Raw genomic sequence first — 24,017 nt, forward strand, 5'->3', positions numbered from 1 at the left:
AATAGAAAATACATTGTTAACCAACTTTATAAACTATTGTTTAAAACTAACAGAATCGACAAAATAAGACAAATATCTTACCTATAAATTCTGACCCCGAAAATGAAGCCTCTCTGCCTGCCCCATGAATGGGGTGCAGTGCAGGAGTGAATTGGAGCAAAATCCTTTCTCCCTTTTATGCAGATATCACTTTCCATTCACAGATGCTAAAGCCTTGACCATAATGATCTACGTCCTACAAGCTCATAGCTCTGGAATGTGATGTTTTGACCCAAAGACCATTTAGCATCACTCTTACCCAGAAAGAGTGTGAATCATACTTCTCAAAAAGCATGAAGATTGTTAAACATTTCTACTTTCTACTACTTCCTGTGCACTTCCTGTAAAGGCATCTATTACTTAAAGACAAATGATTAAGAGTAATGAAAATATATGAATTTTCAATAAACAGTTCATTTTGACCTGTTACATATCGTCCCTGTTTTCACGAAGTGACGGATACGAGGAAAATTGCATTTTTTTCAATTTTGATTTTTTTGCATTTTTGGACATCTATGACTTATATCTTGAACCTCAAAAAGTTTCAGATCACAAAAATGTCTAATTACGTTGCTATGACGACATGACATTCAAGAAAATTACCGGGTAAAAGGATTTCTTGTTTTCACGAAGTGACGGATAAGCAGCCGTCAATACGTGAAAACAAACGAATACGCTTTGCACTCAGAAGTTTTTTCACGAAGTGACGGAAGGCAAATATTTACAGTTTGGAACAGCCGAAGACCATGAAATGGTGAGTTTTCTTGTAAATGTAAGAAATGAAATAAATGCAATGCAGCCTTTAAAGCCATTTCGAGTGATTTCAACCCTTTTTAAACGTCTCTGATTGAAAAAATCCTTAAAATAACATCCAATCTCTACATACGTTGCCCCACATATTTATTTTCGTGTCAGTAAAAATTGAACGGAGTATTGCGTGTCCTTTTTTGTCACTCAATTGAACTTGAATGTAAGTTTAGTCAAGCCATAAGGGTTAGAATATTTTATGACATTAATCAAGACAAAATAGATTTAATGAAGGCCGAGGATTTGGTGGAATAATCATCTATAGGGGCATTAGTTTAGTCCTAGATCTAGACTAATTTACAAGAATTGCATTGTGATTGCGTTAACTCGTACTCGTTATGTTCTTGTCTTCCCAAGTGCCCACATGAATAGTATTTGCAACAAATTTCCTTTAAAAAAATCTCAAATGAATACATAGATTCTATTGTCTGCTTTACTTTAGTTAAGTCATCATCTAATTTCCTAGAAGTACTTTCAAACATATGTAATGGAAAGATAACCCCCTCCCGCAGGGGGGCCCGGGGCTCTCTATAGATAAATAACAGTGTGAGTCACTGTGAATGCTGAGATCATGAATTAATTTGGTAAAGTTAGTGGCCAACCCATGTGGGAAAATAAGTTGAGTCCTTAGTTAAACCAAGGATTACTGGGGATTTATGTTTTAAATAAATCATCTTATTAAGTCCAAACTTAGTCTACATCTAATGTAGATAGAGCTTTATACTTTGTTGTTTGGTGGCCACTTCCTCGCCCTTGTCTCTATGACATTTTACAGAAAATGAAATAATCTACATTAATAACTGCACCTCAGATCTGATCATAATCATGATGATGAAGATATTTTCATTTTTTTTTCAGATATACAATAAGCGATGTTTCAGAGAACAAACGAGAGAAGTCCTGGAACTGGTACACTTGCTATTTAACAATGCTGATGGTCAGATACAATTCCAGGTGAGAATTTTCATAGTGTTCCTCACATGACATCCTGTCAGTATAAGCAATCCATTGATTTTCACTCACTACCAAAATGAATTTCAATTGCAAATCTAGGAAACAATGAAGTTATAAAACTACGTTGACTCAGAGTTATAACCAGGAAATATCAATTTTGAAATATGTTATAATTTAGCAGATATACATGTATTTCTAAGCTGTAAAAGAGCATTATTCCCATTATGACAAATGCTTGGTGTACTGCCCTAGAGCATTGAAAATTTGTCATGTGATCATATTTTCAGCTGAAACTTTCTTATAAATTGGAAACATCTAATTGAAATATTTGCTGTAATTTTAGTACCATACTGACTGAGCAGGTTTTTGTTTGGTAATGGCAATTTAAAATATTGAGTCTGCTATCCTACAAACTTGATATTGGATTGACAAAAAAACTTTGAAAACAAACAGATAATTTGTATATTATTTCATTCTACATACATAGGTTGGATCCAGGGGCCGACACGCTTGTCAGATGGGTCATTGATAATTCCCTGAACACCGCAGATGTGATCTGATTTGGTGACATGACAGTTGAATCGGTAGTGACTGGATTTTAATAGTGTGCCCTGGTTTTGAACTGTTCAAGTAACCAAACTAGAAACATCTTCTGAGAACTCTAGACTGCAATTCTGATGATGAAACTCTGTCTTCACTTGTGAAAAATGTGAAGGAGTTGGCTCTGCCCCATGGCCTTTCCGGTATCAGGGCTCTCATATAACTTTTTCTTTATTTTCTAGCTGGGTAACTGATACCAATATTTATTTTCTTGTGATTTTGACTACAAAATGACCAGTCTGCCTTCCACAATGCTGTTCGTTCATTGGTTCTGTCTCGTATCGATTATTGCAATGGGCTCCTTTCTACAAATCCCTCTAATCAATTAGTCCGTGTTCAACGACTACAAAATTGGGCAGCACGATTAATTTTACAGGTTTCCCGTGATCATCCTTCCCAACCACTCTTTAATTATTACGTTCAAATTACTCTTGATTGTCTACAAAACATTGAATAAACAGGCTCCACAGTATTTAGGTAACTGCTTGAGTCTTTATACACCAACTAGAGCTCTTAGATCGGCCAGTGATCACCTTCGCCTCACATATTCATTAACTCGTACATTAGCTGGTGACAGAACTTTTACGGTGTCGGCTTCAAAATCCTGGAATGACCTGCCACTAATAATTAGACAGTCTCTTTCATTAGCAATCTTCAAAAAGTCATTAAAAACTCATCTCTTTCATACTTTGTAATTTTTTATATATTACATCTTATCAATTCATTGTAAGTGCTTTGGGCTTAATGGGAAAAGCGCAGTACAAATAATAAGTAATAATAATAATAACATAAGTTTAGTTTTAATTTTGATAGGACTTTCAAATCTGGTTTCAGCTTTAGAGCAGTGTATTATATAATGAAACTGTACTGCTTCAACTAGTCTGTGCTTTTATAGTGATATAATTATGAAGTCCTTTAAATATATTATACAGTCAAATATAAAGTTCAGAATAGTCACTTATCTGCTATACTGCTATACTTACATGTGTAAATTGCTTATACAAATCGTCCACATATGGATGCAAAAGAATTACCCTTTTTTCATTTGTTTGGCATGTTTTCATTTTTATCTTAAACAGAAATACTGCATATTTCTACATTAAAAAAAAGAATGTTAGCTGTATTGTGCTGAAATGTATTGTGTTAATACTTCAAACTCTCTAATAATAACAATCATACAAATTAGACTGACATGTATTGTGAAACTCGATAGTTGCATGATATATTACTAGTAAGGATGTAAGGGTGAAAATCAGCTAGGTTTTTGTGAATTCATTTTCAAAAGCCAAATGTGTTAATACAGACACCCCACCCTTCCAAGAGGTAATGTTTTATCGGTTTATCAGGGATGTGAGAATTCTTACGCTGATTTTAGTTATTTTAAGCTTGATATCCCCCCTTTCTGTATAATAGTTTGAGAACTCATTCAATTTAATCCCCCAACTCTCTACAAAATTGTCAGGTCTTTATTTGTCATCACTCACACACCTGGTTCATGCAGTTCTATAGTCGATATATCATCATTTTATTCCAGAATATCCAACTGTTAAATTTTGTTATTGAATGTTATTCAAGAAAGAAATAATACATGATAAGTTTTAGCTTGAGGTTAAAGATACACTACAGCACATGTTTTTCTGTCTATTTGTAGTAAGAATTTTACTCTTTTTTTACCCACTAGTTCAAAGACGTTATTTGCTAAAATTATGAAGTCAATTTTTGTAAAGTTTTCAGATTTGGAAGGAACTAATGTGTATTTTGATATATCTTCCTGTTTTGGACTCTGACAATTTGCAATTAAAAAAAACAAGTGTTTAATTTGAAAATGAATTGATGAGTGTATTTAGCCAATAACTTGAGAATGATGGAAAAAATACAAATCTACTTAGTCATTCGTATTTTTTTATCATTGCATTTTATTGCTTTTGTCGCTGTCGTTTGTGATTTTGATTATAAATTTGTTAAAAATGATCCTGTTTGATATTACGTTAAATTATTGATTTAAAATTATATTTCCTTCTTGACCTTCATAGTTATAATTGTTTTTACATGTTCCTTCGGTAAAGACAAGCATTTAGCACTATTTGACTTTTTAGTCCTTGACAGTGTGTGAAAAGATGAAATAACTCTCAAGGCAATTGTGTCGACTGATTTAATTATGACATTCTCTTCATAAAAAAGAGTAGTGAATGTAATAAGTAATGTTGACTATGTTACTTCTATTTTGAGGGAAAAGAAATATGCCATTTTACTTGTATATGTGTATGTCAATACAAATATACATTAGAGAATACAACTTTCCTGCACCACTAGCATTGATTATATTCCAGTATTCTTGTGATTGAAAGTTTATTCATTTGTCATTGGAATGTTTTGAATGTAGAATTTGGTACATGTTAGCAATTTTGTATTTCTAAATGTGGCATTCACAGACTAGGATTGCAGATTATGTTAAGCAGTGTATGATATACAAATAAATATATTGTTGCATATATTCAAGTTTTATTCAATGTATAAATTGACAAAATTATGTCAATGTGTACCTGGTGGATTATTTCCTACACATTTCACAGCGCAATATTAGATTAATTGTAATGATTATGAATGTCGATGTGTTTGTCACTAGCGATTATGGTCCTATATATTATTGAAATAAAAATTTTATCAAAAATATATCTACATTGTTAACATTATAGGGAGATATTTTAATGAATCTATATTAAGCATACCTTTTATCGAAATGATTGATATGAAAAAATGTTATATTTTACTTTTCTATTTGTCACTTGCTGCTATGATTTAATGTTATAGAATTAAACGTGTTCATCTAAATTTGTTCACATTGCTAACTCTGTAGATTTATTTTATGTTGTTAGTATTTTCAATGATTTATGACAAGTCATAACTCTTAATTTGCATGAAAAGGTATTTTAATAGGATTTTCAGGAGAGAATGCATGACCATTGTGATAAAGGAAAAATGGAGTAGAGAGAGATCGAGAGAGGGGGGAGGGGATGGGCAAGAGTGATATGTAACTCGAAATTGGCTCGCTTTATTATGACAAATTCTTACTCTTATTATTTTTTGGGGGGGTAGCAATCTGAATTTACTCATTCTTGTTGCCCTTTGACAAGTTAGTTCCACATTTAGTTTAATACCATTTTCGTGGTAATTAAGTCTCAAAGAATAATGTTGAATCATCATAACTCGGCCTTAACAGGGAATACCTTTTACATAAATAGACAACATTTAAGAGACACTCAATCGGGATTTCATTTTATGGAGGGTGTAAGGAGGTTAAACTAACAAAAGTTTATAATGTTGAATTTTCAATTTCCCAACGGAGCCAGAGCACACAAAGGGAATATAGTTATACTTTTTATGAATTTACAAAGACAAAAGACAATTTGACTATTGTAGTCACATTTTCATGACCTGTTATACCAAGCTTTCGTATTTCAGTGTTCATCTATCAAAAATGAATATGATATTGAGATAATAAATAGGCCTAAGAATTTAAAACGTGTGTCTATTGGGCTTCCCTTTTATTACGAGAAAAAAGAGAAAGCGGTATTTGAAGTGATTTTTGTACTTAAAAGCAGAAGCGCAGGCCCTATTGATCTCACATTTAGGATTAATTTTGTTTGCAATAGCAAATTAAGAGTTTATGTATATCTAAAACCTATCTATGGAATTGCATCCACAAGGCTATGCGTGGGACTAAGGCGGAGCCTCTTCCCGTCACTTCGTAAAAACAAAATTGAAGCGCGTCTATGAATTTGGGGTTTTCACGAAGTGACGGTTATGCGTGCGGAGCACTATCCGTCACTTCGTGAAAATAAATCTAAGCGCATCCCGTATTATTTTTTTTTCACGAAAATATGGTTCTATTTATATCTCAATATCTTCTTAAATAATAAAGGAAAATGAAAATGATTTGAACTGAAGATTGTCTAGAATATGCCCTTTACGAAAATGTTATATTTATTCACCCTGCATACATTAAAGAGGTTGAGATCGAGGTCTAAACCTTTGCAAGCGATTTACTCAAAACTAGCTTTTTAAAAGTTGCGCGCACATCCGTCACTTCGTGAAAACAGGGACGATATATATAAAGTGAAAATAAATAATAAACTACCTAAATTAATCTGCTTTAAAGTGAAATTCAGAGATATTTTGTTTTAGAAAAGTACGTTTTTATGAAAAATTCCATCAGAACTTGGTCGTTATTTTACATTATTTTACGAAGTAGGCATCACTAGTACTCTTTATATAAAATAGTTTATGTTATATGGACAAGATGTTAAAAGAATGAATGGATGTAAAAGAGTTATGTAAAATAATTTGATTCGCTATTGTTTTGTTTATATTATGAAATAAAGTTTTTTTTATTCTCTGGAATAAAAATGAAAGAAAAAAGGAAAGAAAATAAAATGAGATCAGGAAAGGAAATGAAAATAGAGAGATAAAATGACGGGCCGATGCAGCCGAGACCCCTACATTGGCCGTGCAAACAAACAGAGAGAAAGGGGGAGAAATGAATGAAGAAAAGGAGAAAAAAAGGTAAAGTATATAATTATGAAGAGGATTTACTGAAAGAAAATGAGAAATGCAATTAGCAAACCTTTCATTCTTTTAAGATCAGGTAAACGACGAGAACTGTTGCACTCTATATAGGCCGTCACAAGACGACCCCTTCCGACCGGCTTTGGTTCTTCGATAGGCCAATTAATCAAGGAAAATGTAAAGATTTTTTTTTCCACTTCCCCTCTCCCCTATCGTGTACTCTGGATCCGCCCCTGTGAGAATTTGCAGCACGGCAAGAAAATTGATTAAGCATTATTCTCAGTATCATATCGTTTGACGACTAGATGTAGGCTAATTTCAAACTCAATTTTAAGACCATAAAATTATAGTAACTCAGTTTTTAAATTCTAGTTGCTAGAAGTGCCTTTAACTTCATTCCGGGGTAATCCGGGCGCCAGAGCTAAGACTTTGGCGTCTTCATTAATATATTTTAAAGGGAAACCTTTGGAACAAAAAGGCTTGTGTCGAAACAGAAAATCGAAGAATAAGAACAAAGAAAGTTTGAGAAAATCCGACAAATAATGAGAAAGATATGAGCATTTGAATATTACAAACACTAATTTGCTATGGAGATCCTCACATTGGCAATGCGACAAGGATGTCACGTGTGAACTTTCCCTTTGATGGACTCTAAAATACCCCCCAAAATGTCTCTTTGCCTTTTCTTAAGGTGATATAAACTCTATCCATGAAGTATTTTTTAAATCTGTATTACATGCCCTCCTATAGAAAGAACACATGATCTACTGATAGACGTGATAAAAGAGGCAGTTTAAGTGAAATAGGCCCTATGATGGGGAGAGTTGTCACAAGTGACTTCACACATTGCCAATTGAGGATCTCCATTGCATTAGTGATCGCAATATTCAAATGCTCATAACTTTCTCATTATTTTGTCTGATTTTTCTCAAACTTTTGTACATCTGTTTCTTTGGTTTTCTGTTTTCACACAAGCTATCTCAGTTGTTCCAAAGGTTTCATTCTCCTTTAATTGTTAATACTATAGTTATCAAACTATACTGACTAATACTGTGAGCCTTAAATTCAAAGGATTAGTACTCCAGACAATTCGGGTACACAATGATATGGAAATGTGAATAACATCATACGAAATAGGAAAGCATTGGCCCTATATCTTGCATGTTCGATTATTAATTTTTGTATATGGGGCGGGATATATTTCACAATATTGCTAAACTTTGATATTGAACTCTGTTGTTTTGTATGTTTAGAGAAGCGTTTTGGTTAGTGAATTTTTACTCTTCTTGTTCTGGATATCTTTATTTCAGCCCGAAGTACTCCATCATTGAGCGACCAATATAATACAACCAAAACAAGTGTAACATAATGATAACAATAATCAGGTAACGGGCATGGGACCCAGCTGTCAACCAATCATATTTTAGTTCTGTATCTACTGTTTTGCATGTGAATTCTGAAGCTGCGCCCTCTACCTCGTTCTATCAGTATATCGCAACTCGAAAAGCGCCCGCGAATATATATATATTCCTCTCCGCCCTTCCAAATATATAATGCGAAATTACAAACTTGACCCTTCGCTTCACATTACATCGTGTTGATTTAAAACTCATTACTGCACATAAACTTTAAACAATTTGTTTCTTCAGTTCATTATATGATTGTGAATTACTAAGTGTGATAATGTATCAATGAATATTTTGATGGATATGATTTTCGCAGTGTGCAGAGCATGTATACGACACAGCTAGCTGCTGCTGCGCCGAACTGGTTTCGACCGGTTTTTATTCGCCAAAAATTTCCATCACTCGAGACGCCGAATTCGTCGGATGAAGATCGAAGCTGGATTTACTCTGAAATAACTTAATTTTAAATGGCTGAAACATCCTCGAATCGCCAGATAAAATAGATAATTAATGAAATGAAAGCTTGATTCACGAATGTTTTAGTGTAAGCGTCGTGTAGTATCCAGGTTAGCAATTTACAGAGCAGATAGTTCACGTGGGTTCTGCACTCGTCTTCGGCGGACGACGGCCAGCAGCGGAGAGCCACCATAGCAAGTAAGTAAAGCAGGGAGGCCGCATTCTCATTGGTCCATGCATGCAAGGGTCTTGCCGAGTGTGTGTACAGCCCAGCGAGCCAGCTCCAGCTGGCATCGTTCGAATCAGCGATCAGCTGAGCTCTCACTCAGCTAAACCCAAGCCCAAGGAGCTTCGCCGCCGCCCCTTCGGCGGTGGTGCCCATGTCAAGCCTGGAACCATGCTGCTTGTTGCTACTGAAAATGCTATTGGCTATGCTAGGGACTGGTCCCTGGCTGGACCGATGAAAACTAACAGTAGGATAGCCGCCAGTAGCATGAAAAGGCCTGGGTTGATGGGTGGTTATGATTTTAATCTAGCCTAGGCTAGGTCCATACATTCCAGATCAAGACCCGAAATTCTGCATTTACATAATTTTTTTGACTTTGTTAATCAGAAAAATATGATTTAGTTTGAGTTTGACTTTAGTTTGAGATCTGAGTTTTTAAATGTGAAACTAAAGGGGGGATGTTTTCCGTGTTTTACTGTCTAGGCTAGGCCTTCAAGGTCAGGGCCAGGGGTTCTGTTTTAATTGGGGGAGGGGGGGAGGCATGTCTGCGTTTCAGCTTATTAAAGGGGAATGAAACCTTTGGAACAAGTAGTAGGCTTGTGTCGAAACAGAAAAATCAAAGAATAAGAACAAAGAAAGTTTGAGAAAAATCGGACAAATAATGAGAAAGTTATGAGCATTTGAATATTCCAATCTCTAATGCTATGGAGATCCCCCCATTGGCAACGCGACAAGGATGTGTGATGTCACTGATGATGATGTCACTGATGAACAACTTTCCCTTAGTTTGATGGACTATGAAATACCCTGAAAATGTGTCTTTGCTTTTTCGTATGGTGATACAAACTCTATCCATGATGTATTCTTTAAAAATCTGTATTACATGCCCTCCTATAGAAAGAATACATGTTCTACTGATAGATGTAATAAAAGAGGCAATTTAAGTGAAATATATACTAAAGTAATGGGGAGAGTTGTTCAAGAGTGACATCACACATGTTTGTCGCATTGCCAGTGTGAGGATCTCCATAGCATTAGTGATTGCAATATTCAAAAGCTCATAACTTTCTTATTACTTGTCCGATTTTTCTCAAACTTTCGTTGATCTGTTTCTTTGATTTTTCTGTTTTCAAACAAGCTATCTTGGTCCAAAGGTTTCATTCTCCTTTAAGATTAAACAAAGTCAGGGTACTACATGTACTAATGCAGTTTTGCACCAGCCAACTTCAAGAGAATATCCCCACCAATAATTCACAAATGTTGCAAGTCTCAATCACATTTTCAAGGCCAATATGAATATAGACTACCCACCGCTTTTCCAAACATCGCAATTAGGAACGGCTGTGTTTCGGCTTTGATCTCGACATCATTCAAGTTAGCTGATTTCAGTTTTTTTTTTCAGCTTATTTTTGGCTTTCTTCTGTACAAAAATATGGGAGCTCTTTCCATTTCAGACTTTTTCATAACTTTTCAGCTTTTTTCAGATCTTTTTATTTGTGACTACTGACTACTCACACCCCTGAATATGTGAACTGATACTCAAATGTTAACTTATTCATTAAAAAAAAATCTGACTAAAAAATGATGGGAAATTTATATCTCGGGCATTTCAGTCGAAAGCAGCCATTCTCGACAAAATCATTGAATCGTGTGAAAAGTGAATGTGTGCTTATAAAATTTGGGCACTATTTTTTTGTTCAGTTTGAACATGTTTGGCTGAGGTTTCTTTAATCAGAAAATGATTGGCTGAGGTTTTTCAAGAAAATCATATTTGAAAATTTTATGGCATTTGGGGCACACTTCTTAAAGGGGAAGTTCACCCTGAAAAAAACTTTGTTGTAAAAATAGCAGAAAAAATAGTAAAAAATATTGGTAAAGGTTTGAGGAAAATCCGTTAAAGAGTAAGAAAGTTATTAGAGTTCAAAGTTATGGATTTGTGACGTCATAAACGAGCAGCTGCCCCATGTGTTGTGTAATATAAAATGAATGAATTTCAAATTTTGTATGGTTCCTGATGACTTAATTTTGTTTTCTCTTCATGATCGGGTGTGAAGTGATTTGTCTATTGATATACAAAAGGTGCAGTGAAAACTATTTTCAATTTTCGGGGAAAATTACATTTCATTGATTTTTTACCATTCGCTATGCAGGAATGCTGCTCGCATATGACGTCACAAATCAAATAATTGAAATTCTAATAATTTTAATTATTTGATGAATTTTTCTCAAACCTTCGGCAATATTTTTTATTATTTTTTCTGCTATTTTTACAATAAACTTTTTGCCAGGGTGAACTTCCCCTTTAAAGGTCAAGTCTACCCAAGGAAAATTCTGTCTTGAATAAATAGAGAAATATCAAACTAGCATAGTGCTGAAAATTTCATCAAAATCGGATGTAAAATAAGAAAGTTATGACATTTAAAGTTTTGCTTATTTTTCACTAAAACAATGATATGTACAACTAGGTGAGTCAGTCGATGATGTCCATCACTCACTATTTCTTTTGTTTTTTATTGTTTGAATTATACAATATTTCACTTTTTATAGATTTGACAATAAGGAACAACTTGACTGAACCATATATAGTATAAACAATATGCTAATTACACATGTTCAGGGAGGAATTAATCGTATCACTTGACAATGAGGAGAAAATTATAATATTTCATATTTAATATAATAAAATACAAAAGAAATAGTGAGAGGATGAAGTCATAGTCTCCTTATTTGCATACCAGCCAGGATGTGCATATAACTGTTTTGTGAAATTAAGCGAAACTTTAAAATGTCATAACTTTCTTATTTACATCAGATTTTGATGAAATTTTCAGTGTTATGCTTGTTTGATTTTTCTCTTTTTATTCAAATCAACTTTTATTAGGGTGGATTTGTCCTTTAAGAATATATTATACAGTGCGTATCAAAAAAAGTTTACACTTTGAAAAAGCCCTGGGAATTAAAAAATATACAACATGTGGGTATTTTTTTCACATATATTCCTGGGTTTGGGTCTCATCTATCCATTGAAAGTAAAAGTTTTGACAGAATGTTACACTTGAGTGAGCACTGTCCATTTTTGTAAAGCTCGCAGAAATCTGTTTGCGCAGAAATGCCTGTTTTCACGCTGTGTCGAGGGGAAAGGGCGAAATCAAACTTATCCTGCGAAACATTTCTCATACATTTCCCTTGCACTTTTAGTCAATTGAAATAAAACGTATACATTAAAGTATTTTAGAACAATTTTGCCACCAAAATTGAAATTTCAACACTTATTAAGCACAACCTTTACCCTTTTTGTGCCAGCTTCATTTTTCATTTAATACTTGCTTCTCCAGACTTCCCAGGCTTGACAGTGATAAACAAAATGAAAATCAAGCCTACATGTAAGCCATTTCATGTGGATCACAGCTCGGTGCAAAGCAAATACCATCACGATGGTCTTGGTGTGAGGGGGAGGGGGGTGGGGTGCAATGCACTCTTCGAAGTGTTTTGTGCACTGAAACAAGTTAAAAAAGTAAAAGATATCTTCAAATCAATTTTATTAGCTAAATTCAACGTGTTTTTCATGATTAAGGTCTTCTTTTATTCGCATAACTATTTCAAAGTTCTTTGCAAATCATTTTTCATTAACTTTTCAAAAGTAAGTGGTGCTCACTCAAGCGGAAACATTTTTCGACAGTAATAGTTAATACTGTCATTTGCTTAAATGGACCTGTACCAATGTTAAAAATATGGAAAAATCTTCAGAATATTACAAATGAATACTTTTTTTGATATGCACTGTATATCACATGGAAATTCATGTTTCATCTCAAGTTGTATTTTTAGGTGCATAGACATTATGCACAGACAAGGGGGCCACTGCATAGGCAAGGATTAGTGAAATTCACTGGGGGGGGGGGTTGCCAGAACTATAAATTCTCCTTTAGAATGATAATTGCTGCATAAAAACCATGATTCAAATCTTTTCACCGTTATTTTTTTTTCAGGCATTCGCTCTAATCCAGACTTCTTGTGTAGGTGAATCAATGCCTTCACAGAGCATGGCAACGTTGGCTGAGCAGGCTGCAAAGCTGCTCGACTTTAGTCAGAAGCTTGACATCAACCTCCTGGACACAGTTGTTGGTGCCATGTATAGTGGAGAAGGCCCAGAAGTAAGTAGACAGTGTTATTATATGCCAGGGTTATACATGTACATTTAACTTTGCCTGTCTCTGGCGTTCCAAGGGAAATGCATTCTTTCAGTTGTCATTCAATTATATTTATCTTTTGCCATATGAAATAATGATAATAATGATATTACATAATAATGATATTACTTAATAATAATTAATAATAACAACAACAATTTATTATTATTTATGATGAGATGATGATGATGATGATGTGATGATGATGATGGTGATGATGATGATGATGTGATGATGATGATGATGATGATCATGATGATGATGATGATGATGATGATGATGATGATAATGGTGATGATTTATTCTAGTTACTCCCAGTTTGTCCATGAAACAATAGATGGTCTGGTGCCATAAAACATTTGGCAGTGATCCACATTAACTCAGTTCCAGGGGCCTTTTGCATAAAAGAAACACTGGCAATTATTGAGAGTCAAGGGAGAATGTAGTATTACTCATTTTATTGGTGGTGTCCATTAAATGATAGTACTGTCAAGGTAAGATGGACACGAGGATGATATGGACATGAAAATGTGATATTTAAGCAACTGGGGTAAGGGTTTATTTCCCCCTTAGTTATATTGGGTTTTTGCCAAGCTATCCCATTGAATTCCATGTTCATTATCTAACAACTATAGAAATTAAAAACTGAATATTTATTTTGCCATTCTTACCTCCACAGCAACAAATGGCCCAGCAAATATTGACAAGTTTGAAGGAGCATCCTGACGCATGGACAAGAGTCGACACCATACTTGAATTTTCCAGCAATCAACAAACCAAGGTTTGAATTGAACCCAATTTACAACATTGCTAATGAGGTGTTGCAAAAAAACTTGTGATTGATTGTAAATCAATATTAGGTACCAAAATCAATTGAAAGTCGTGCACTTCATTGCAAATTTGCAGTGGACTAGTGGTCTCTTTCTTGCATCAAGAAATAGACTTGCTTTAGTCAAAATTTTATCTATCACTTGTTAATTTGCACCTGAAATTTGCAATTGATTGCTATTATTTTCTTGCAACACCCCCTAAGTTGAATGTGAGGTTTTTATTCCTATGGAAGCCATCTTAACCCGATCGGGGGGGGGGGCTTGGAGCCCCCTCAACAAATCGTGTGATTTTTTTTACTGCGCCGCTCGCTGACTTTTTACTTTCAAGTCTTACGCAACTTTTGAGACTAATTTTGTGTCACCCGGGTACATGGTTCCAAAATTACGCAACATTATGTAAGTGCATGTCAGACCAAAAATTGCTCAAAAACGTGGTTTTGTGTACAAAGTCAACGCAAAGTGTGTTTTCAACCAAAATTCATAAATGTATGATTACTTTTAGTTTTGCTGGTCTAAATTTATTTTTTTATGCTTTTTATGATCTCAGAAGAGTCCCCAACAAATTTCATTGAAAAAACAATGAAAAACAAACTGTAAAAGAAACAAAGAAATACATAAGAAATTGCAAAAAACAATATGATACATAAGAAAATGATTTGATATCGCCATTTTTTAATGTTCGCTTGCTAAGAACACCACAGAGAGTTTCTATACCAAAAATTAGTATATTTGGAGCTTTATTTTAAGGAGTTAGAGGAAAAAGTATGATTACGCATACTAATTACGCATAAATTAGCATAATCACTTAATAGCAATTTGCATGAAATAAATTACTATACAATTTTGTAGATGATGTCCCAGGCAACCCATGTGCCAATTTTCCGCGCGATCGATGGCCGAGATCTCCCCCCCCCCCCCCCCCCCCCCCCCGGCCATAGGAACTCCCAAAATACCCCGGCCTAGATAGGGTTAATTGTGAATAACCAACTCAACAATATTCTGAATGATAAATAAAATCATAATTTATTTACCCGTTTTTATTTATCTTGGTGACTGGATGCAGTATATTTTAGATGCCCTATTCCAGGTTATGGCATTTATAGATATTCTGAGACAGCTTTTCTCATTTTCAAAGTTTATATACAGTATTACGTCTAGATGCCATGGTAGGTGCAGGTAATGGCATTTGTAAATATACACTTGTGATCATTTTTTTTTTATTTTAAAGGTTTATTAAATATAAAAGTTCTTACATTTTTTTGTAGTCTCCTAGTAAGGTAAAAGTCTGCTTGGTGTGATTTACAGTCTAACATTTTGTTTACTGTATATATGGATCGCTTGGTTTGTCTGTTTGTGTATATAGCGTATATATACGGTGTGAATATTGGTGTTTTCGTTCACAGTACTATGGATTACAGATTCTTGAGAATGTCATCAAGACTCGTTGGAAAGTTTTACCTCGCACTCAGTGCGAGGGAATCAAGAAGTACACAGTCGGACTCATCATCAAGATATCATCAGAAAAGGACCTGGCTGAGGTAATTTGGTCGTCATTTGAACCTGTAACCCCTTTACTCATATTTCAATCTAGATCAGAGTTTGAAAGCACAATAGGTTAAAGACGTGATATTATGGGCAATTGCCCCATCTATCTAGCATTTTCTTCACATGTATTTGGACTTCTGGAAATGAGTATGATTTATTACACCTCTACCAAACAAAATTTGAAGGGTGTTAGGAGTTTGTGTACAGTTTGGCGGTATGGCATCAATCTTGAAGAATTTCCTCAGTATCTGCAAATTGCTCCTGAGATTGACACATACATTGGTCATAAGAGTAAAATGTGCAAGACATTTTTTAACGTGTCAGATACAACATTGCCATGGTAATGACCTGTTGTTAGGGCTGACTTACATGTTACAAAACTTGTTATTATGCCATGTTTGATTTGATTTTACAGAAGGAAAAGGTCTATCTTGGGAAGTTGAACATCATCTTGGTCCAGATCTTAAAACACGAATGGCCAAGGAATTGGCCGGCATTCATCAGTGACATTGTCGGGGCCAGCAAAACCAATGAATCTCTGTGTCAGAACAACCTTGCCATTTTAAAGCTCCTCAGGTAAGGGGAGAAAAAATCAACATGATTTGAGGTACAATGTATTCATTCCCCTGTAAACTTAATTACTCAGTGAAGTTTGACTGACTTAACCACTCCTCTATTGCCTAATTGTGATTATAATATGTAATTGCAGCATTTCATCTCTGAATTCAGATTTTCCTGTACTGTTAATTGGGATATATATCTTTTCTCTTCCTGTTCTTCCAATCCTCTCCTCCCCCCCTCGGGATGTCGCACTCTCATCTTTTGTGATCTTTTATTTCCTTTTGTTCCTACATTCAAATGATATATTATATACATACAGTGTGAGAACCTATTATAAACCATAATGTATGGGAGCTTAGTAGGAAAGTTATTCCCCAAACTCTCAATTTAATGGTCGTAGAAGTAATAGAAAATAATTTATGTTCATTTTTTCTGGACTTTTACAGTGAAGAGGTGTTTGATTTCTCCAGTGGGCAAATGACCCAGGCCAAAGCTAAACATCTCAAGGACAGCATGTGTAATGAGTTCTCCAGTGTATTCCAATTGTGTCAATATGTTATGGTAAGAAATCAAAATTTTCTACTTTAATCTTAAAAGAAAAAACAGTTTGTATTTAGCATGCCAAATGTAAACATCTGAACTTAACACAAATGATAAATTTTTGATAAACAATGGGTTTTTTCTGAAAAGAAAATGTATGACATGAAACATACTTACTTGTCAATTGTTTTATTAAAAAGGAACATTGCTGTTTGGGGGAAAGGAAAATGCCATTTTGAATTCTGTGTTCCAGTTTAGATGATTTTTTTTTCTTAAGTATTGAATAGGAAATTTTAGTGTATTTATATTATTGAAAATTTCCCATTTCTTGATTCGTCAGGGTGGTCAGGTTTGCGTGAAGGTGTAACATGCATTTTTATGTTTCATTATGATCCGCAGGATAATTCTCAGAATGCCTCCCTCGTTGGATCATGTCTTGAAACGTTACTGCGATTTCTCAACTGGATTCCCCTGGGCTACATATATGAAACAAAGTTGATCAGCACTTTGATATACAAGGTATCGTTCAGTTCATTTATGAACTGCATTTAATTTATAGTGGTGTGGAGAGAGAGGGGGGGGGGGTGCTGAAGATTGGTTTGTCCTCCTATCCATTAGTCCTTCCTGCTTATACTCTCTTAAAGGGGAAGTTCACCCTGACAGAAAGTTTATTGTAAAAATAGCAGAAAAATAATTAAAAATATTGCCGAAGGTTTGAGAAAAATTCATCAAATAATTAAAAAGTTATTAGAATTTCAATTATTTGATTTGTGACGTCATATGCGAGCAGCATTCCTCCATAGCGAATGGTAAAAAATCAATGAAATGTCATTTTCTCAGAAAATTGAAAATGGTTTCCACTGTAACTTTTGTATATCAATAGACAAATCATTTCACACCAGATCATGAAAAGAAAACAAAATTAAGTCATCAGGAACCATACAAAATTTGAAATTCATACATTTTATATTGATAACACATGGGGCAGCTGCTCGTTTATGACATCACAAATCCAAAACTTTGAACTCTAATAACTTTCTTACTCTTTAACAGATTTTCCTCAAACCTTCACCAATATTTTTTACTATTTTTTCTGCTATTTTTGCAACAAAGTTTTCTTCAGGGTGAACTTCCCCTTTAAAATGGATGGGTCAAGTGTATCCATTTAAAAGGGACAATGATTTTAGATATGGGGGAAGGGTGTCAAGGTCAATTGTCTTATGGAGCATTGTGGCCCAGTGGAGTAGTCTCTGGACTTCTGAAACAGAGGGTCGTATATTCAAATCCCAGCCATAGCGTAGTTTCCTTCAGCAAGAAATTTATCCACATTGTGCTGCACTCAACCCAGGTGAGGTGAATGGGTACCTGGAAGGGATTATTCTTTGAAATGCACTGAGCGCTGGAGGGCTACTTGAGCTACAGCTGGGGTAATCATATCCAAGTCCTTTGGAAGTGCATAGAGATGTTATTCATAGTATGTTATACGCTATTCAAGAACGGTCTATTATTATTGATATGGAGATCATTGTAGATTTCTCATTCTTTTGAGAACCATTGAAAAATCATCTATAGACTGAGCTCTTGTATTTGTATTGCAGTAACGCTGTTCTGATTAGAATTTGGGATATAATATCAAAATTTACAGAGGTCAATAGAAACAAAGTGGTTAGTTTTTCAAAATAAATGAGATATTGTTCAACAAATCATTTGTACCTCGTATCTTTAAGGCATGATAATAAACTAGTCATATTTCAGGGTCAAAATGTCATTGTTCTTGGGTTGTAGCGGTCACTGTATACATGAAAATAGGCTATTCCATGATCAGTAGCATAGCATTTAAACACTTATATAAATCTATAGTCACCCACCCCGGTGATGTGATACATTAATGAATTAAAAGTGCTATCAAAGCTGTAGTGAAAACTTGTTTTTAAGAAATTGTTCTGATGGTGTAAAATATACTTGTACCTTCTTTCTTCCACACCACAGTTTCTCAATGTGCCAATGTTCAGAAATGTCACGCTCAAGTGCCTGACGGAGATTGCTGGTGTGAATGTCAGCCAATATGAACAGCAGTTTGTTGTGCTCTTCACTCTGACCATGACACAACTGAAACAGGTAGGCTCTCAAAACGATTGATCACTTCATAGCCAGTATACATACAATACTCTTTGATTTGATTTATTTCTGCATTCAAAATAATATATGCAACATAACATCGAGGTGATACATTTCAATTTTACAAAGTAATAAAGCAATGAAAAATAAGTATCAACAAGAAGCAATATTTCATCAAAAGAAAGTAACAGTTTAAATGAATGCAGGAGACCGCCATCTGAGCGGTTAAACTTGAAAATGATGGCGGCCTCGTAATGATGGCGGCCTTTTGGGGACTGTTAAACGAAAGTTGTCCTTGGTTTTGATTCGCTGAGAATCTCTGTTATCTGACAATTTCATTTTCATTTCTTTTTATTGTTTCTGCAACTTTTTGTATACAAAATATAAAGAAAAATACATAGTTCATAAGAAAATGTTTAACAATAATCAAAAGAATATGGACAAGACTATGTTAGCCCCAGTGAATATTATTTCATGCTTTCTGTTGTGGTTATTAATTGAATGGAATGTGTGGACAGGGAATTTACCCTTTATGTTGTGTATTAATTTACAATAGTAAAGAATGATTGATGCAAGGCTGCTGAAAATTGTTGTTACATGTAGTTATTTTAACAGCTTATAAAGAATTATCCAAAGAACAATGTGTAGTACTTCTTCTACCTTACTTGTAATGCCCCAAGAATATTACTTCTAACACCACAAAGTTCATGTACAAGCGTATACAATTGCTACCGCCGTCACTATGGCAACTGCTGCTGCTGCTAATACTTTTCCGTTAATTTACTGCTACTGCTATTATGGACTTTCGCATGCACTTTTGCCGCCGCCATCCTCTATCATAACAATATTTGTATTTGTATCTACAGATGCTCCCTCTCGATACAGACATAAGGCAAGCTTATGCTAACGGTAGGGATGAAGAGCAGAATTTCATCCAGAATCTCAGTCTCTTCCTCTGTACGTTTTTCAAGGAACATGTGGAACTTATTGAGAAGAAACCAGAGTTTCATGAAATTCTCCTTGAGGTGAGATACACAATAAATATTTGAATTATTTCTAGTACATTCACATCAAATTATTGTCAAGGCATAGAAAGATAAAAAATATATCTTATTATAACTTATATTATTACATAACTTTTATTTCTGGCTTTATATTATGGTATTGTACCTTTATTTTCTGAATTGTACCTTTTTTTCAGAATTTTTGATTTATTTATATATTTACAGTCACAAAGTGATACCAGTAATAACAATTATGATAATAAGAGCTAGATTTATTTAGCACTTTTTGCCTGAGGATACAAAGCTCTGCTATTATTACCCGGGTTAAGCTCGAGCTACCACTTTTTCAATGGCGCTCAGATCATGCAAGAAATTAATAAATAACCTCAGTCTGCCATAGTCTTAGTTCTTTCAACTTTTTAATATATTTATCCAGCTATTTTTGTTTTTGTTCTTGTTTAATGTCTTATCCTGTACCCAAATAAAGAAGAAAAAAATACATCAAAATTTGTTGTAAGTGCTGGCATTCATGCATTCATTTTTCTTGTGTAGGCACACCACTACCTCCTCCTGATTTCTGAGGTGGAAGAAACAGAAATCTTCAAAATCTGCCTGGAGTACTGGAATACCTTATCATCAGAGTTATACAGAGAGAGTCCATTCCCATCCACTCCTTCATCTCCCCTGCTACTGGGGAGTGCCAACAACAGTGTTCCGCCTCGCAGACAGCTATATCTGAAATCACTTACAAGAGTAAGTCATTATGGAGGCAATATATATATATATTTATTATCTGGGGCTTCTTTTCTCAACTTCCTGCCTATATCTGCTGCATTGGATAAGCAGGCCTGTGAAATCTCCGCTATTTAGCGGAAATCCGCTATTTTCATTTTTAAGACCGATTTCAATTTCCGCTTTTTTCCTGTGTTCCATTTCTGTTTTTTCTTAGTCAAAATTCCGCTATTTTATCCAAAACGGCTGGAAAACAAGTCTAGGTAAATGGATGCGAGCAGAATGTGTGTGTTGTGAATATACACGTTACGGGGCCTTGTATTTTGCCTTCGCGAAGTTTCGAATGAAACTGCTGCGGATCCATAGTATACATCTCTGTGTGCGGATCACACCGTGCACCGTTGCTGTTGTTGGCATACAAGCGCAAAGCAGCGGCTCAAATCGCGATATTTTGCGACTGGTAAATACGTCTGTAAGGATGATGACGTCATCCAAGATGGAAACTTACGTTGACCAACGAAAGGATCGAAGATGACGATGTTTCGATCATTATTTCAAAGGAATTAGCGGTAACTGCGGTCTAAGGTACGATATTTCTGAATTTTAAACATTTTTTCGTAAATATGGATGTGATTTCTTTTTTATAATGTGACATTTTATGTACAAAAAAAACAATCAGAAAATCGGGTTCCACTGTTAGATCTAACGTTACTGCTAAAATACGTTGTCTGTACTTACGGGCCTCCAAGCTCTTCAGTCTATGTATGGTGAGTGAGCCAACGCAGTTCAGCGGAATTTTTCCGCTATTTTTTTTAAACCCCACAGGCCTGGATAAGTTTAAAAATTGCAAGAATGGGGATTCCCACGGCTCCTCTTTTTTTTTTTTTTTTCTTTTCTTTGCAGGGCTCTTTTGAACACTTTGGGGGCTAAAGTTGCCCCCAGCCGCGGTTTCACTTTTGCCCCGTTTTCCGGTCTTTGAAATTGTCAATAGTAATATATTCTTGCACCTGTAAAACATATTTCTCTGTCTACCTCTGGATTTTCAAATAGAAAAGAACTCACTTTTTGAAGTTGACAATTTACTTAAGATTAATATTTAGTTTTGTGAAAGGAGATCAATGGATATAACAAGAATTTATTTGTGCAAGGTAATTGAGTGAATACCTTTCTGAGATGGGAAGAGATAATGTCAAAGTAGAAAAGACAAGTCTCACAGGACAATATATTTTTCAATTCATTTTGATTTTACAATTACAATACATATGTTTGATTATGAGATATGATATGTCTATGTAAAACATTTCATTTTATGTTCACTGCTAGAACCATCCTGTGAAAACTATCACTTATTTCCAAGAACATTCTGTCTAGATGTGGATTTATATCCTATGTGACATTACTATTATCTTTTTTTTTTGTTGGTTATTTAGGTGAGAAAAGTAATGATTTCTCGAATGGCCAAGCCCGAAGAAGTACTCGTGGTTGAGAATGATCAAGGAGAAGTCGTGAGGGAATTCATGAAAGACACAGATTCCATCAACATGTACAAAAATATGAGGGAAACTCTTGGTAAGTTTGAGTCAAAGTCAACGAGGATTCACCCAAGCACCCTTTTATTGCAAGATGCTTCCATTCTTTTGTGCAGAAGAAGGTTATATCTTGCATGTTTCTTTCCTGAAGGGCAAGACGTCATTATCAGCCATTGATCCATATGTGTTGTTTGATTTGAAGAAGTATCTTGTTGAATTTCATAGTCCTTGTCTCCTACTCACCTTGTATACCTTGTATGATTTCCTCTTCTCAATGTCCAGTGTACCTGACCCATTTAGATTACGCAGACACCGAAACCATCATGACAGATAAGCTTTTACTTCAAGTCAATGGGCAGGAGTGGTCGTGGAAAAACCTGAACACAGTAAGTCCATTTTGTAATCACATGTCAACTGAAAAAAGACATTTTCTTTGTAAGGAATTTGTGTACAAACAAATGAAACACTGAGTTCACGTAAATTGACACAAAAAATACTAATTGTGTATCCTAATTCATTTTTATCATACTTTCTTGTTTCTTATTGATCAAATTTATGTCTTGAACACAATTAACTTTGAACACAATAGAATGAATAGGAATATAAAGAATAGAATGCTTAATAAATTGACCAGACAATGTATAACAAATTTGATAGTTTTATGAAAAATAATGTTGGAAATGTGTTTCACAAATTTTTGCAAAGTATTTGGCAAGAAAACAACTCATTTGAGGGAGAGCATAAATGTCCAGAAAAATAAATTTGAAAAAAAACTATGTAGCAAAACCATTTTTACAAGTGTATGAAGGGCTGTGCAACATTGTGCAACAATCTGACCTTCGCAGCCAAAAGTTGAAATTGAGGGCAGTCAAATTGACGTTTCCCCACCAAGAACTTAGTCTGAAGAAGCCATGTTGAAATGAGAAGAATTGATATGATATTTCTTTTGTGGAATCATTCGATAGCTTTGCTGGGCAATAGGATCCATTAGTGGTGCCATGCATGAGGAAGACGAGAAACGATTCCTGGTTCAAGTCATCAAAGAACTCTTGGGACTGTGCGAACAGAAACGAGGAAAGGACAACAAAGCTATCATAGCATCCAACATCATGTATGTCGTTGGGCAGTATCCCAGATTCCTGAGAGCGCATTGGAAGTTCCTCAAGACTGTTGTGAACAAGCTCTTTGAGTTCATGCACGGTGAGCATTGAGCGGTTAACTTGTGTTTGTTGTGGGATGAAAGTTAGCATCGTCATTTGACGAATCAATCATATGGTTAGACCCTCAAAACAAAAGCTTTGAAAATTCATCTACAGGCATCTGGTGACTCAATGCTTGCTCCTGGGACAGTTGCACCGTACCGGTCTTAATATCTTAGAGGGCATAGTGATAGTGTTAGGATTGTAATAGAGTTGTGATTCAGAATAGTGTAAAGATAACAATAACAGAGCTGCCAAGTAGTACTGATTTTCAGTATTTAGTACTGAAAAGTGAGAAGAATACTGATAGTTTCATGTAAAATACTGATTTCTAAAGTTTCAGTTGTATGTGTGGTCCTATGGTATTTTTTTAAAATACTGATTTCCTCACCGAAATACTGATTTTCAGCTTCAAAAATACTGAAAAGTTCCTTTTCAGGTTGGCAGCTCTGCAATAAGGGTTTATTTAGTTTTGGAGGTTGGGTTTTATGTTTGGCTTAACATGCAGATTTTCCATCGGATGAATTGGCGCCAAAATCGAATGTCATTCAACCATCCATTTACATCTTATTACTTCTAAAGCTTTGACACGAGATTGATAAATACATGGCTTTTATTATTATCAACTGTGCATGAGGGGGGGGTAATAATTTTAATACTTTTTTTCTTTCAATTTTCTTTGTAGTTTTTCAAATCTTCTGATTCCAAGTTTGCG

General features: G+C 34.8%; 1 protein-coding gene across 1 annotated transcript in view; it reads left to right on the top strand.

Annotated features, from left to right (window-relative positions):
* Positions 1-8,703: 8,703 nt before the first annotated feature.
* The window catches only part of LOC121418322 (exportin-1-like), a 28,671-nt gene continuing 13,357 nt past the window's right edge, over positions 8,704-24,017 (top strand). The window contains exons 1-13 of the mRNA XM_041612118.1: positions 8,704-9,026; positions 13,044-13,208; positions 13,924-14,025; positions 15,478-15,612; positions 16,035-16,195; positions 16,627-16,741; positions 17,120-17,239; positions 18,710-18,838; positions 19,705-19,863; positions 20,395-20,595; positions 22,005-22,143; positions 22,386-22,489; positions 23,069-23,303. Coding sequence (XP_041468052.1) covers positions 13,083-13,208; positions 13,924-14,025; positions 15,478-15,612; positions 16,035-16,195; positions 16,627-16,741; positions 17,120-17,239; positions 18,710-18,838; positions 19,705-19,863; positions 20,395-20,595; positions 22,005-22,143; positions 22,386-22,489; positions 23,069-23,303 — 1,726 coding nt within the window. The 5' untranslated portion in view covers positions 8,704-9,026; positions 13,044-13,082. The remainder of the gene's footprint in view (positions 9,027-13,043; positions 13,209-13,923; positions 14,026-15,477; positions 15,613-16,034; positions 16,196-16,626; positions 16,742-17,119; positions 17,240-18,709; positions 18,839-19,704; positions 19,864-20,394; positions 20,596-22,004; positions 22,144-22,385; positions 22,490-23,068; positions 23,304-24,017) is intronic.

The sequence above is a fragment of the Lytechinus variegatus genome, chromosome 7 (assembly GCF_018143015.1).
Source record: "Lytechinus variegatus isolate NC3 chromosome 7, Lvar_3.0, whole genome shotgun sequence".
In the NCBI taxonomy this organism is placed as follows: Eukaryota; Metazoa; Echinodermata; class Echinoidea; order Temnopleuroida; family Toxopneustidae; genus Lytechinus; species Lytechinus variegatus.